The sequence below is a fragment of the Pan troglodytes genome, chromosome 3 (assembly GCF_028858775.2).
Source record: "Pan troglodytes isolate AG18354 chromosome 3, NHGRI_mPanTro3-v2.0_pri, whole genome shotgun sequence".
NCBI classification, from domain to species: domain Eukaryota; kingdom Metazoa; phylum Chordata; class Mammalia; order Primates; family Hominidae; genus Pan; species Pan troglodytes.
The window spans coordinates 176438936-176454063 of NC_072401.2; the positions used below are offsets into that span (position 1 = coordinate 176438936).

The 15128-nt window shown below is 34.5% G+C and overlaps 1 protein-coding gene across 4 annotated transcripts in view; it reads right to left on the minus strand.

Moving 5' to 3' along the window:
• The window catches only part of GLRA3 (glycine receptor alpha 3), a 195014-nt gene that overhangs the window by 134428 nt on the left and 45458 nt on the right, over positions 1-15128 (minus strand). For all 4 annotated transcript variants that reach the window (XM_054683497.2, XM_016952527.3, XM_003310573.7 and 1 more), the window contains exon 3: positions 4410-4477. In XM_054683497.2, the coding sequence (XP_054539472.1) occupies positions 4410-4477 (68 nt within the window). The remainder of the gene's footprint in view (positions 1-4409; positions 4478-15128) is intronic.

Below are 15128 nucleotides of genomic sequence, written 5' to 3' on the forward strand. Positions count from 1 at the left end.
GACTGTTTCTGATGAAGAATAAAAGCTTTCATTTAAAGCTTTTTGTCTAACTTCTAACGTTCTCACCTGTGATCACCGAATAGATATGCTCTGCCTGACACACTTGGCGTGTTAAATTTTAAATTTGTGAAGGTTTTTGTTTACTTTTAAATAATCTTTTGAATTAAGATATAACAGCCATTCATAACATACACAAGTCTGCAGTGTCCATTAAAAGATTCTGACATATGTATATACCTGTGTTACTACTACCCAGATCAAAAAATAGAACAATTTTGGTACCAGAAGGCTCCGTGGTACCTCCTCACAATCAGTTACCAACCACCTCCCACCCCCGACCAAAGATAGTCTTTCAGAATTCAGAAGTCTTTTATCATCAGAATTGATTTTTTCATGTTATTGAACTTCATACAAACGGAAGTAATTGGTACATGTTCTATTGTGTTTGTTTTCTTTAGCTCATAATGATGTTTATGAGAAATATCCATGTTGTTGCTATGTAATATTCCATTGTCTCAATTGTGAAAATTAATGATGTGACGTGGGGTTATTACAGTCATACCCAACTAGATGGGAGTTAAGGACCATGGGGAAAAAGCACTCAGGTCACAAAGCTCCTGCTCCAGGAACTGTCTGGCAAGCCCAGCTGCAGAAATAACTTGCTGTATCTTAAAACCCATTTGACCTAGTAACTGCTTCCATGTAACTGCTACCTTCCATGCCTCAAAGATTAGTTTACCTTCCACCAAGATTAGTTTTACCTACCACCATCACTCAACAATTACAGCTTGCCAAAGCTGGAAGAACTTCTCTAGGCCAATGAACTTTCTTTCGAAACATTTTACAAAACTTTTCTCTTAACCAATAAAACCCCAATCTTTTCTTTTGTTCTGTGGACACCCTGAAGACCAGCCAGGTCTGTGTGTATGCATCAAATTACAATTTGGTTTTTGTGTATATTTCCAAAGAAAACCTTTGCTTAAGGGTTTTCTTTGCATTTGCATTTCTTTGCATTGTTAAACCCAACTTAACAAATGCTTTCATCCTGGCACATAAGCCTTATCCACAACTCATGATAGGTTTGCAGGAGCACACTTCATATAAAAGCCACTTAATGTGGAGATCTTAAGCTTCCCCTCATTGAAATAATCACGTGCTTCTTTTATCATCACAGTTTAAAAGGCAGGACAGATGTGCCTCTCTCGCCAAGACCATGTTCCCAAACAGTAATGATGGTAAACTAGTTTTATTTTTAATTTAATATTTTTAAGAACGGGAATTTCCAGTAGTTGTTACATCATTATCTGTTTAAGAAGAATGTGAACTTGAAATAATTGAGGCGGAACAAGTCCTTAAAGAATCTCATTATGACTCAAATATGAGGGAAATAGGGAAGTTAAAATGCTCATAATATTTGTAGAAAAAAGTTTGGTGACTATGTGTAAAGTAATGAAACTGTACTCTGAGAATGGTTGGTACTACATGAAATTAATCAGATTAACAATATTGGGAAAGGAGTTTAACAGCTAAAAAGAGATTTGAGTTTATATTGTTAAACTGCACACGCTTTTTTTTTTAATTTGTGCGAGAAAAATATGAAAAATACATTGTTTGAATTAACTTAATTAACAAAAAGTGGCCTGAAAAGTAGACTATCTAATAGAGAAATTTTCCCAGGGATTAAAGAATAACCTCAAATGGGAGAGCTGTATTTAAAAGTGAGGCATACCAGTTATAGACTAGACCAGCAGAGGGAGCTCAATATATTTAGTCAGTAAAGACATTGAAGACAGTTAAGATTCTTGTTAAGCAGACACATATGGAAGAGGATAATTACGTAGTTTTATTTTAAATATGAATTCTCAGACATAAATATATTCATTAATGATTACAGATAATTTGAGATTCCATCCTCTCAATTTTAATTGACTGCCTTAGTTGAATTAAATTATTTGTATTATAAGAACAGAAGTCAGCCTGTGCGACAGAGACTCCGTCTAAAAAAAAAAAAAAAGAACAGAAGTAAACTATATTCAGCGTAAGAAGTGTGAATAAGTTTAAAAAATACATTAACACATATATTAGCATTTTTACTGAATTAAAAAAATACAGCAATAGAATAATGAGATAAAGTTTTGTTGTAGAGTTGTGATAGTGGACCCTGTGAATAAAATACAACAACTTAACCAAGTGGGAGCAAAACATTTTATGATTCTTATGATAGAAATATACTAACAAGTTCTAATTTTCTTTGTGCCTATATAGATGAACATCAAAATCACAGCTATTTTAGCTGATACCATTAAAAATTAATAAATATTGAATCTGATCATTTTAATGGAAATGATATATGTTAGAAATTTGGAAGAATAAAAAGAAAAATACCAAGGTGGACATGATTAGGTTTTTAATACTTAACTTCTGGGATATTTGAACAATGTTCATTGACACTGCTTGAGACTGTGAAGAAGTGAGTGATAGATGCTCAAAGTGATTTCAAAAGGAATACGTAATGATGGAGTATGTAGGTAAGGAAAGGCTTGCATGCTGAAGGAGAGAAATAAAACTTATGGTGAGAGTGTGTTTGCAATATCCTGCAAGCTTTTGCAGAATGCTATTCTATAAAGTCTGGCTAAAATTGTTAAGGTAAGAAATTTAACTGGTGTAGCCATCTTATAGATTGTGTTATAAGACTTTTAGTGGTAGACTGATGAATTATGTCATTAAAAAGGCACTTTCAGAAAACTGGCAATCTTTAAGTCTTAATGGGAAGGAAATCTGCCTATGCCCTCTCTTTTTTCCAAGTCCCTTCCCTCCCTACCCCATAAAGATGGGTAAGACTTTAAATCTTTCCAGCTATTGCTGTGGGAAGTATTTCATGGAAGCAATTATGTAAAAGAAAAATATAGAGAAGTATATTTCCAGGTTTTTAGGATTACACATGTATAGAAACAAAATGAGAAAATTGCCAGGGCTGGAAATACAATTTGAGAAGCCTAAATAGAACAAAGCCAATAGTGATTCCTTCAACTGTGGATTTTATGGACTGAATATGTACAAATGTTGGGTATAAATCAGGGCCAATTTTTCCACAAGAATCTAGAATATATCAAAGTCTAAAACAGGATTATAGCCACTTTAGAGAAGAAATTGCACCAGAACCAGACTGTTTCTAACCAAATGACATACGTCTTCTCTGCGTTTACATTCATATACACACATTCATGTTAACTTAGATTGTATCATATTGAAGATAATTCTATATAATGCCTCCAAATTTAAATTCGGTTCTTTTCCACAAATGCTTATTGTAGTTAAGCTATACTGACTTTGAATAGAATCACAGAGATGCTGGTAAATGACTTATATTGCATACATGAGGGAAACAGCTTTTTTTTTAAATGATGCCTGTATAAAGCCTCTTCCTGTTGAGATGGATTCCAACACACACTCACACACACCTCTACACACACTTTACACCCTCATATATGTAAAAATTTGCATATTAGATAGTTTTTCCTAGAAAATTTACTACCTATTTACTATTCTAAGTAAATAGAACATAATTCTCTAATATTGGTTTTTTAAACTAATAAATCCTTAGGTATTTCATATCATCTTTTAGTTAATATTAACTTTGAGAAGTACCACAAACTATACTTACTAAATTTACAAAGATAATTCTAGCTAATTTAAGAATCATCATCTATACAGTTTCCAAAAAAAATAAAATTGGCTGCTAGACAATTTTATAGATGTTCAGTGGTTCATGTGTCTATTTCTGCATTTTATTACAGTTAAATTGCCCAATAAAAGCTAAAGGGCAAAGTAGAGATACCATGTGCTCTTTAGAAAAAGCTATAAAATTTAAGACAGAAGAAATTTGGTCTGTAATGACAATTTTTATGTTTTTCTGGCTTTAATAACTTGATTATATAAAATGTTTTCAAATACAGTTGATAAAATCTCTAAGTATAATGTTTTGGCAAATACTATATTCATTTGAAAAAGTAATCGAATTGAATATTTAAAATAACATTATAAACAAATTTGTAAGTGGGGTACAGAGTAAACATGTAAGTATTTACTACTCTGCTTATGTCTGGATATTAAAGATTATTGGAAAAAAATAATTGCTATGGTGACATTTTAGCTTTTAATTTGAAGTATAATATTAGTTTGTTGAATGGGGAAAATCAATGTTGTTTTCACTTATATTTATATACTCTAATATACCATCTCTAACTGAAATGTTATTACCTGCAGGTGACTGTAATTTAATTATACTATTAATTTTACGTTTTAAAATCTTGTTATATTAATTTGGGTTTTAAATTACATAAAATGTTGCCATTAATGTAATTACAGATTACTCTAGCGTGAAACTTGTTGCAAAGTAAAATGCCTACCATGGTCGTCTCTGCGATAGAGCCGAAGCTGTTGATGAATATGTTGCATGTGACATTAACTGGAGGGCCTGAAAAAGAGATTAAAACATAAGGGCTGTTTAGAGACTCATCTAAAACATTTTCAAATAATTCCTTGCATTCCATTATTATTATTCCATTATATATATATATACACACACACACACACACACACACACACAGATGCTTAAAATTGAAGCAATAATTCCACACAACAATATGTACTGAGAATCACAAGGTTCACAAGGAACACTGATGCTGATCATTTTTTTACCTCTCTTGGTCTTAGTTTTTAAAATCTAGATGTCTCTAATGGCTCTGTAATGCCTGATGCTGTAAGTCCAGTTTCTAAGCTCATTCAGGGATAGTTTCTATTGATCTTTTCCCCGCTGCATGGGCTATACTTTTATATTTCTTTGCATGTCTCATATTTTTTTTTGTTGAAAATTGAATACTTTAGGTAACATAAAGTGGCAACTCTGGAAACCAGGCCTTCCCACCTCCAATCCAAAGTTTGTTGTTGCTGGTTTTTCTTGCAGTTGTTGTTTGTTCTTTAGTGACTTACCTGGACCAATATGGTAAAGTTTTCATTTCCCTAGAGTGCACAGCCAGTGAAATCTCCATTTAGTGAGCTTAGTGGTAAACTAATATTTGATTAGAGATTTCTTTAAAGGCTTGAGCCAATAAATCTTCCACTCTTGCCAAGGGTCTTCCATGGGTTTGGGGACATGCCTTCAGTGCTCAGGCAGTTTACAACTCTACCTTACCCTTCACTTCCTGCTTGCACAGAGCCTGATGTCCACCAGAGGTGAGATACTGGGACTCTCCGAGGACTTCCCTGGACATGCACACAGCCCTATGTGCATATGTAAACTCCAGACTGCAAGGATATGTTAGAGCTTTTCAGAGCTGCCTAAGAACATAGAATTTTCCAGGTCCTTTATAATTTTTGTTCAGGCTCTTACTTGTCCCAACTAGTGTCACAGCCTTAGGCAGCTACAATGTTAAACAATCTTCTAATTATTTTCCACAAATGCCCTAGAGATAGAAATTTTTCCCACCAAGTGAGTTCTTAGTCAAGTCAAATAATGGAAAGCCCTTTGAGTGAGGCTCTTCCAGGGAGCTACCAGACAGGCAGAATACTGACAAAGCTCTGGGGATGGACCTTCTGAGGAATTCCAAACTTGGTCAGCCAGCTCTGGTGGTTTTACAACTTCTGCTGTTTAGGGGTGGCTGGATTGCAAGGCTGCTGTGGAACTGGGAAGGTCGGTGAAATTAATATCCCTTCTGTTCTTACAGAAATTCATCAGTTTTTCTTGAATAAACACTCTTCAGGTTGTTGTAAGCTTTTTATCAATTTTAAAAGTTCTAACGGTTAATCTTGACAATTTTGCCAGTGTTTTTATTGCTTTTTTGGAGAAGTGAACTTATTGAGTTTCTCACTCCTCCATTCTGGAAATTTCTTATTAATGCCCGACTTAGTATTCATCATAAATCCAAGGATTTTTATTTTTATAAGGCCCATTTATTCATTCCTTTACTAAATATCCAAAGCCTTTGCACACAAAACTGAAGAAGACACAAAAAGATTATCATCTAGCAGAGAAGGAGGAGCAGAAATTGGTAAATTGTTTTAAGTTTCTTGCTGCCAGGCACTACATTAGCTGATTCATAGATATTTAATCCATAGTAACTCTGAGAGAGGGTAATATTCCATCATTAACATTTTAGGGAATTAAAGCACAGTGACCCTACGTAAGATGCCAGTAGGTAGCACATTTAGAACGTGAACCATTGCTCTGATTCTAGAAATCATTCTTTTCCCACCATCTTGTTTATATGGCATTCAAACCATTTCATTATCTGGCCACAAACTTTGTTATTAGGCAGATACCTGTATAAATAGGAACGTAAAAATATTTTGTGCTAGGGGCTAAAATAGCTCTGAGTTACACTTTATGTAAGTTAGTCGGAGAACACCACATACAGAAACTAATATCTAAGACTAATTTCTTTGTTTTTTTTTTAACCTGAGCGTAATTTTTAAGTAAATTGATTTTACAAGGTGTGCTACAAAAATGCCTACTAGCCCCTTGACTTATTTCTGTTTCCCTCTTTTTCAGAGATAATTACTTCAATTACTTAATCATCAATTCTTCGGATATTTACCTCAATTTCTCTACATAATATTTTTTTTTTTAGTCACATCTTCTGATGCCCACAAAGAAGATAAAGATTTAGCCTTTTTTCATACATCATCCCTATTTCTACTAATATAAGCCTTTTTTCTGTCTTCCTGTTATCCAATATTTCAGTATGAAAAAAGGCTTGGTCTTTTTTGTTAGACCAATATTCACTTTTTACATTAATATGACAAGGTAGATATTTACCCCAGCCAAACAATAGAATATGTTATGCTTACTTTTTCCTTTCCTGCAGAACATTTTCCTGATATTGGCAATTGCTTCATATATAATATTTCACATAGCTTTCTCCACATGAATCGTTAACTTATCGACAAGCCCTGAAATGTCTAAGTTTTGATTCAATATGTACAGATCCATCAGGTTCTCTATGAACTTTACCTTCCTCTGGATTTACAGAGGAATGTAATGAGAATGTTTTGCTCTGGTTCAAAGCAATCGTTCTATGACCTCCCAATCATGCTAGGAATTACTTCCATAGCTTTCTGTTGTGGGATCCTCGTTCATGGTCCCATACTTCTTTCTTGGTTTATTTCTTCATTTTAGTGGAACATATGCTCCAGTAATGTTTTGACAAATGCTGCATAAGGCTATGAAGGTTTTGAGAGAGTCCTTGTTCATAAATGTCTGTTTTTTTGCATTCACACTTAATGTATAGCTAGAGTTGGTAGAAACTTTTAGGCTGGAAATGTTTTCTTCTTATGAATTTTGAAGATACTTTTTCACTATTTTCTATTTTTCAGCATTGCCATTGAAAAGCCCAAAGCCATTTTGTAGATGACCTGTTTTTCTTTCTGAAAATAAATAGGATGTTTCATTTGTTCCAATATTTTTTAAAAACTATTTAATTAGTTAGAATGGTCTAAAATATCATTTGAAGTTACAATTTACATTTATTTGATTACTGGTTCATGATTTTCATCTTAATTTGCTTTTCAACCTATTCTCTAGATGGCTATTTATCTTGCTGAATTAAGGTAGAGGAAAAATCAATAAAATTATTTAAAAATAAAGTTTAGGTTTCAAAGGCCTTTAAATCCTATGCTACACATTGAAATCACCTGGCAATCTTTACAAACCATAGATGCTTAATTCTCACCTATGTTACTTGGTATGGCATGCAACCAAGGCATCAGTATTTTTAAAAGCTTCCTAGGTCATTATAATATGCAAGAATGCTTGGAAACCACTATCCTATGGAATTACAGACTAGAAAATATCTGGGGCCATTATACTACAGGGTTATCAGAGATTTTCTTAGAAATAGAAAAATACAGAGAGAGGAGTCAGGGCTTGGGAGCACTGAAAATTCCAGGCTATTAATTTCAGTAAAAGCGTTGCCTATTATAAATTTGGTGAACACTGTTAATAAAACAGAGTAGATGCTATGTACTTTGAAAGGGCCTAAAGTTTACTAAACGTAGGAATGTCTAGAACACATAATTCAAACATGTATAGAAGTTAAATTGTTTTAAATATGAAGGATGAACATGTAATAATAAGAACCTTATAAAAGACCTGAATCCTAGATGTGCTGTATTTAGTTACTAATGAACATTTTAAAATATCTTCATTGCTTATTTCTAAACATTTACAAATTTCTAAAATTTGTAAGATGAGAGCAGTGTGTTATGCGCCACTATGTGGGAGAGGAGTAAACTTAGTTTACTCCATGATTAAAACAAAATTCCATATATACACCATGGAATACTATGCAGCCATAAAAAATGAAGAGTTCATGTCCTTTGTAGGGACATGGATGAAACTGGAAACCATCATTCTCAGCAAACTATCACAAGGACAAAAAACCAAACACCGCATGTTCTCACTCATAGGTGGGAATTGAACAATGAGAACACATGGACACAGGAAGGGGAACATCACACTCAGGGGACTGTTGTGGGGTGGGGGGAGGGGGGAGGGATAGCATTAGGAGATATACCTAATGCTAAATGACGAGTTAATGGGTGCAGCACACCAACATGGCACATGTATACATATGTAACAAACCTGCACATTGTGCACATGTACCTTAAAACTTAAAGTATAATAATGATAAAATAAAAAAATAAATAAATAAAATTTCCGTCCTAAAAAAGTATGAGGTTACAACTGTCAGAAGACAATTTTTTCTTAATGTGAGTCTAATATGAACTCTGAAAAGTATCTGTAGGCTGACTGGCATCCTTGAAAAGCTAAAACCAATCTTTCATATTTTCTAGGTTATTCTCTTTTTCCCCCAGATAATACTAGACTCCTACTATTTTCTTTTTTTTTTTTTTCTTGGAATAGCAATATGAATCTGAGAAACATTATTTGGCTTGAGATAAATTCTGTCATGCTCTATTGACTCATATCCTCTGGAAAAAGGAAAACATAAGAACATCAGTATTGGGTTAATTCACCTGTAAATAAAATGCTGATGGGGTACACCCATGTTGGGGGAACATGGCCCAGGAGGAAGCTACTATTAGACCACTGCTGGCTGCACCTGATTGGGATCTTTTTGGCTGAAACGGAAATAAATAAAAGAGTGGGGAGATAATTTTTCTTATTTTAGTTTAGAAAGGGAAGGGGTCTTTATTTCTTGGATTTTAGTTTGCCACAGGCATTGAATAAAGGATGAGGCATTCTCTATAATATATTTTGTCTCGTCTTTTAAATTTAATTAGTTTCTATATATTTATGGACAATAGTGGTGAAAGAGGCAAAATGGAGGCAAAAATTCAGCATAGGCTTCAAGGTTCTGAAGTTAGTGAAATCTGTGCTGGCACATTTCAGTGTCCCTTGGGAGCAAGTGTTATGTGGCACATCCTAATGAGTCCATTAAGGTTCTGAAAGGAGCAGTGTTAGGTACCGTCTTTGGAGGAGCAAACCTCTGATATATTTGTTTTCTTTCTAAAATATGGTGCTGACATCCCTGGTTGACCAGAGGCTCAAATAGTAAGGCCGACGGATGAAATACAGAAAATAACATCATTTCCACAGAAGAATAATGGTCAAAGAACTGACTAATTTAGGCTTTCACTAATAGTTGGGATCATAATGTCTCATTGTATTTGAAACAGACTTCAGCCTCAGCCTCCATAACATTCCTCCAATAAGAAGCAGAAAGCTCTTCCTAAAGGTGAAAAGTCGCCTGGCTTCAAAACCTAAATTTCATGTGCAAGTAAAGTAACTCACAATGGTCTCAGGCCTAAACTTTATTCTCCATCTGGTTATAACATGTTCCTTGATTGGATATTAGAACATAAAAAAGTGTGATTTGGTTCCCATTTGACTATTTACTTGTGTATATATTTTCTTCTTCAGCAGAAAGAAGGGCGAATGAATTTGGGCATCAAATCCTAATTCCAAATTTCAAAACTATGGTAGACACTTACTTGAAAGGCAGATAGATAGACACACATGAATAAATAAGAATAACTTAAAATTTTAAAATATTCAAATAAAAAACAGTTTGGAAATAAACATCATTTCAGATCATGGAGTCTCCTCAATGTAATAGCAAGGTATTTGGGATTTACTTTAGGAAAGCTTTGGAGCCATAACAGATTCTTAACCTTGGAAGTGTAGGAACTAACATGACTCATGAATGTTTGCATGAATAGGCAAAAGCATAGAGACAGAAAAAACAGAAATTTATGATAATAGTCTGGGATGGGGACAGAATGGACCTGACCCCAAAGGACAATGACAGTCCTTGGAGATAGATTACAAAGAATGAAATGGATACAGCATCATAATATTTTAAAGGTACCACGTTCTACCCCTTCGGTTTCTGGTGCACGTGAGATTAGTGCAGCAATCTTGGAGTAGTCTTTCTATCCTAGCTTTGAAATAGACATTCAAAAATTGTGTAGAGAACGAAGCTCAGAGAAGATTATGAATCTTCTATTGCCATTACAGAGAGCACCTGTTTAGTAGCTCTTGGCCAATCTGCTACTTCTCTGTGCCAATGCAAAAGCTGTTATATCTATCCAATACACTCCTATGTTAAGCAACAGAGCAAATAACTGCTATAGCATCCATATGGCAAATTGTGCTTTTAAATTGTTCACGACTTTAGGCATAGTCCTTAAAAGCAAATGACAGTAGTTGCAGATGTTTTCAGCAGTAAGTTTTCGTTTAGATTTTTTTTTTTTAAAGAAATAGAAGATGGCCCTTAAGTTTAAGAAATGAAGTGATGGCAGAATAGCAAAGTACAATGCAAAATCTTGGCAACGATATTATTGTTATTCATATTGGGGAAAAATTGTTCACTAGGCAGACCTAGAGCAAGTAAGAAAACAAACAAACAACTCGTATGTTCATAAAAATGACTAAGGAAGTTTTCAGGGAGTGTTGTATTAAAGTTTTATCTTTTTAAAGACACAGAATGCAACTGAAAGATTAAATTTCAAAATAATTCCAACTAGAGACTTGTTTTATTTTAGATAAATGCACACACATGTCACAAGGAGAGATGTTATTTTATTTTTTTATTCACAAAGCATATTTGATGACTTAAAATCCAGATTTTAAATTATCTGTTAGGTGCTTTAAAAAGGTTTGTAAATTATGGCATAGAAGCAGAATCCTGTTTGTTCTTCCCCTTTCTCTTTCCCTTCCCTTCTCTTCCCTTCCCCCAAATGCTGCACTAAAGTCATTTGTTTGGGCAGTGCAAAATAGGCTTAAGTGCTGGGATGGCTGAGGGGGTCGTAGTAACCTAAGGCAGGAGAGAAGGACATTGTGGAGAAGCTCCACATGCAGGAAATGTTGGAGGCCTGGTGAGAGAGGAAGATGTACCCACGATAGGGAAGCCTGGTGTTGGGTGTTAGAACCATAGATGGGCAAGGTGTGTGTCTCCATGGGGCCATCCTGGCTTACAGAGTTGGAGTCTGAACAGGCATCTACACAAGGAGATGAACCTGAGGAAGGCTTCAGAGTCCCACCAGGCCGAGGAAAGTACTTGTGTAAAAGAAGAAGTAGCAGCAAACATGGGAGATTCATTACATATTGATTAAATAAGTAATTATATTGAGGATAATGGGAGCCTGGTTTCTTGCTGTTGGAAGAGGAAGTTAAAATATGGAAACTTAGAAACTAGACTAAACATATGGTATTGACAGTGTGAATTCATGGTTTTCAATAGACACAGAAGTATAGATGAAAATTGATGTGTAAATGTATGTGTGTGTGTATGTGTGTGTGTATGTGTGTGTGTGCATGCGTATGTGTGTGTTTATTTATGCTTATATGTGTGGGTATATATAGATATATCCTGGCAGGCACCAACTTAATCAGGTAATCAAAGTAAACATAACCTGTAATGACAAAATCTGACATGGTCCACCATCAAATAGAATGCAGTCAAAACACATCATCATTCCTGTAATATCCCTGCTAAATGCACTACCTAATTTGAATCATGAGGAAGAATTAGACAAACGCAAAGTGAAGTATATTCTTCTAAATAACTGAATAAGAATATTTTTAAATGTCAACATCATGACAGTCACAGAAAGAATAAAGTGCTGGTTCAGACTGAAAAAGACAATGAGAAATGACAAATAAAATATGATGTGATTCTAAACTGAATACTTTTATAATAAATTATCAGATAGTGGAGGAAATTTGAATCAGCAAATTAGATCAGCAAATTAGAAGGTAGCAATATATTCGACTACTTTTCTTGTTATAATGGTTAGATTGTGATTATCAAGGAGAATGTTTTTATTTGTAGTAAATGCTCAAGTATTGGGGCATCAGGTCAACAACTTACACTGAAGTGGTTCAGAAAAAAGCTTTTGTACTTGTAACACTTCTGTTAGTTTGAGATTATTGTAAAATACAAAAAAGAGAAATAATTACTATGGAAATAATTAATTAAAAACAAAAAGCAAATACAAACAAAAAATACAGGGTTTAGAATCTAACCCCATCAACATTTCAAATGAACATGTACAGTTTTAGAAGAGCTTATTATTCAAGAGATACTTCTTGTTAAAATGACCTTGTACTAAGTAAAAATGCAAACAGAAATGTACCATTTTCAAAAATAATTGTAAATGTTATTCAAGAACAATAGTGTCTTGGTGGATAGGAATAGTAAAAATGGGTAAAGGAGACCTTTAAAATGCTAACATTTACCCTAATAAAAATGCATGTAGAAAATGAGTTTGGGTACACATGCCACCCTTGGCATGGATGTTGTTGTAGAATAGAGTACTAGAAAGAGTAAATTTGTGATGAAGGGAGAAAAGGATTAGTGAAATATTTAAGGGTAAAAGACAGAAAACACAAATACATTGTGAGGGCAAACAAAAGTTATATCTACATAAAAAGAGAGTGGCCATTGGAGATAACATAAGAAAACAAAAATGCAATAAATACTTGGGAGGAAGACAGAATTGGGTGATTACTGAAGGAATACTTTCTGAAGTTGCACTTATGAGTCATAAGAGGGACCCCAAGATTAGGATCAAAAGAAAGAAGTAAAATCCAGCAGTGGTGGGTAAAATATTCTAGTGAAATAATGTTTTGTTGTCTTATAAATGTACTTTTACTTGCAATTCAATTGTTTCATGTTAAACATGCTTCTAGTTTCAGATGACACCTTGAAGCTTCTATTTCAAGACAGAGAATTGAACGTCATTTTCTTTCTTTCTGAAGACATAAAAATGACATTACCTAATAAAATTTTAGTGAGAATAAATGTATCATACCAAAAATCATGGGAAAAAAATTATAATTAGTTTAATGACATAAAATATAGAGCCAGATAAAAATGGTTGACAAATGAAACAGAGGTAAGCCTAAAATAAAAGCGAGCAGGGACTGCATGGAGAGGGGAAGGAGGTGGAGAGTGAGAAGGGGACCCCAGGGATAGGGCCTGGCATCTGTCTTGAGAGCTTTCTGCTTCCCCTCTGTATTTCTGTTGAGCAACAGTTGCCTGGTATTTAGCCCTATGGAATTTTTGAGGAAATGGAAATAACTTCTTTGATGATTAGGGCAAACACAGTACCTGACAATACCTCAAACCTTAAGCCTGCTCTATTTCACCATCTGCAGGACCCAAGAATAATGCCTAGTCGAAGCTCAACACTCACCTAAAGCAAAGCTCTGGCCAGGGCAATGCAGCCTGTGTCAGAGTTCCCTTTCGAGATAGAGAAATAGCAGAAAAATGGCCCTCCTATAGCACCCAAGCTAATCACCCCTCAATTCTTCCTGAATCACAGACATTCTATCACACATAAGAAAACTAGTGGTTTAAAGAGAATGAACAATATAAATAAACATAATTTATCCTGCAGGAAGAAACAACAAATCATTGGGCAGAGAAGAAAAACAAAAGGGGCAGAATGCAATAAAAGACGCATTAAATTAGCAGTCTAGTTAGTGCAAAGGAATCTCGTAATGCCTGTGTTGTGAAAGGCCTAGAAAGCAATCAAACAAATTAGAACAGACAATCAACAGAAATAACCAATTTTTTTTGGAGTGTTTGCCTCAAAGAAGTAGAACTGTGCATTGTTAGTGTTGAGGGTGAACCGCTGCTTTTCATCACTGACACTTGTAGACATTTTTTAGCAGCTTCAGGGACATGATTGTTACTATTGTCATAAATAAAACTGACAAGCAAATAAACATACAAAATAGCACCTGCGTAGCAGCTTGTAACACAACGTTCACAACTTTGCATTCAAGGAAAATGGTTTAGGATAAAGAGGATTGTGAAGAGACCAAAACACAATTACAGAGTTAAAATCTCCCTAAACATTCACAAATTGGATAAATGGCACCATGTAATATCAAATCAGTGATTCTGAGGACAAATCTGAACAATTCTCTTTATAATGTAGAGGGAAAGGAGAAAGGAGAGAAGGGGATGAGGGAAATGTGTTAGACACAGATGACAGGGGAAGATAGCAGATTTTTTAAAAATAAAGAATATTGTTTTACAGAAATAACACAAAACAGTGCCAGCATAAGCAAAAATCCTCCTACTGAAAAATGTCCAGAGATAGACAGAAAAAAATAGCCTATATATAAAGGAGCAGAAATCAAAATGAGATTTGACTTCTTTATGATATTAAATGTCAGTAGGCAATGAGTCAACCTCTGCAAACTTCTGAGCTAGAATTCTGGAGCTCGATAATTGTATAAAGTTTCTTTAATGTCAAATGCATACAAAACAGATTATCCTGGAATATTATTCAGTGATGAAAAGAAATGAGCTATCAAGCCACGAAAAGACACAGAGGAACCTGAAAAGCATATTGCTACCTGAAAGAAGCCAATTTGAAAAAGTCTACATACTCTATGATTCTAATTATATGACATCCTGGAAAAGGCAAAACTCTAGAGACAGTGAAAAGATCATTGATTGCCAGAGACTGGGGGTAGATGAGGGGAAGTGGGAAAGAGAGATATTCATACCACAAGCACAGGAGATTTTAGGGCAGTGAAATTATTCTGTATGATACAGTAATGATAAACACACGTTGTTACGAATTTG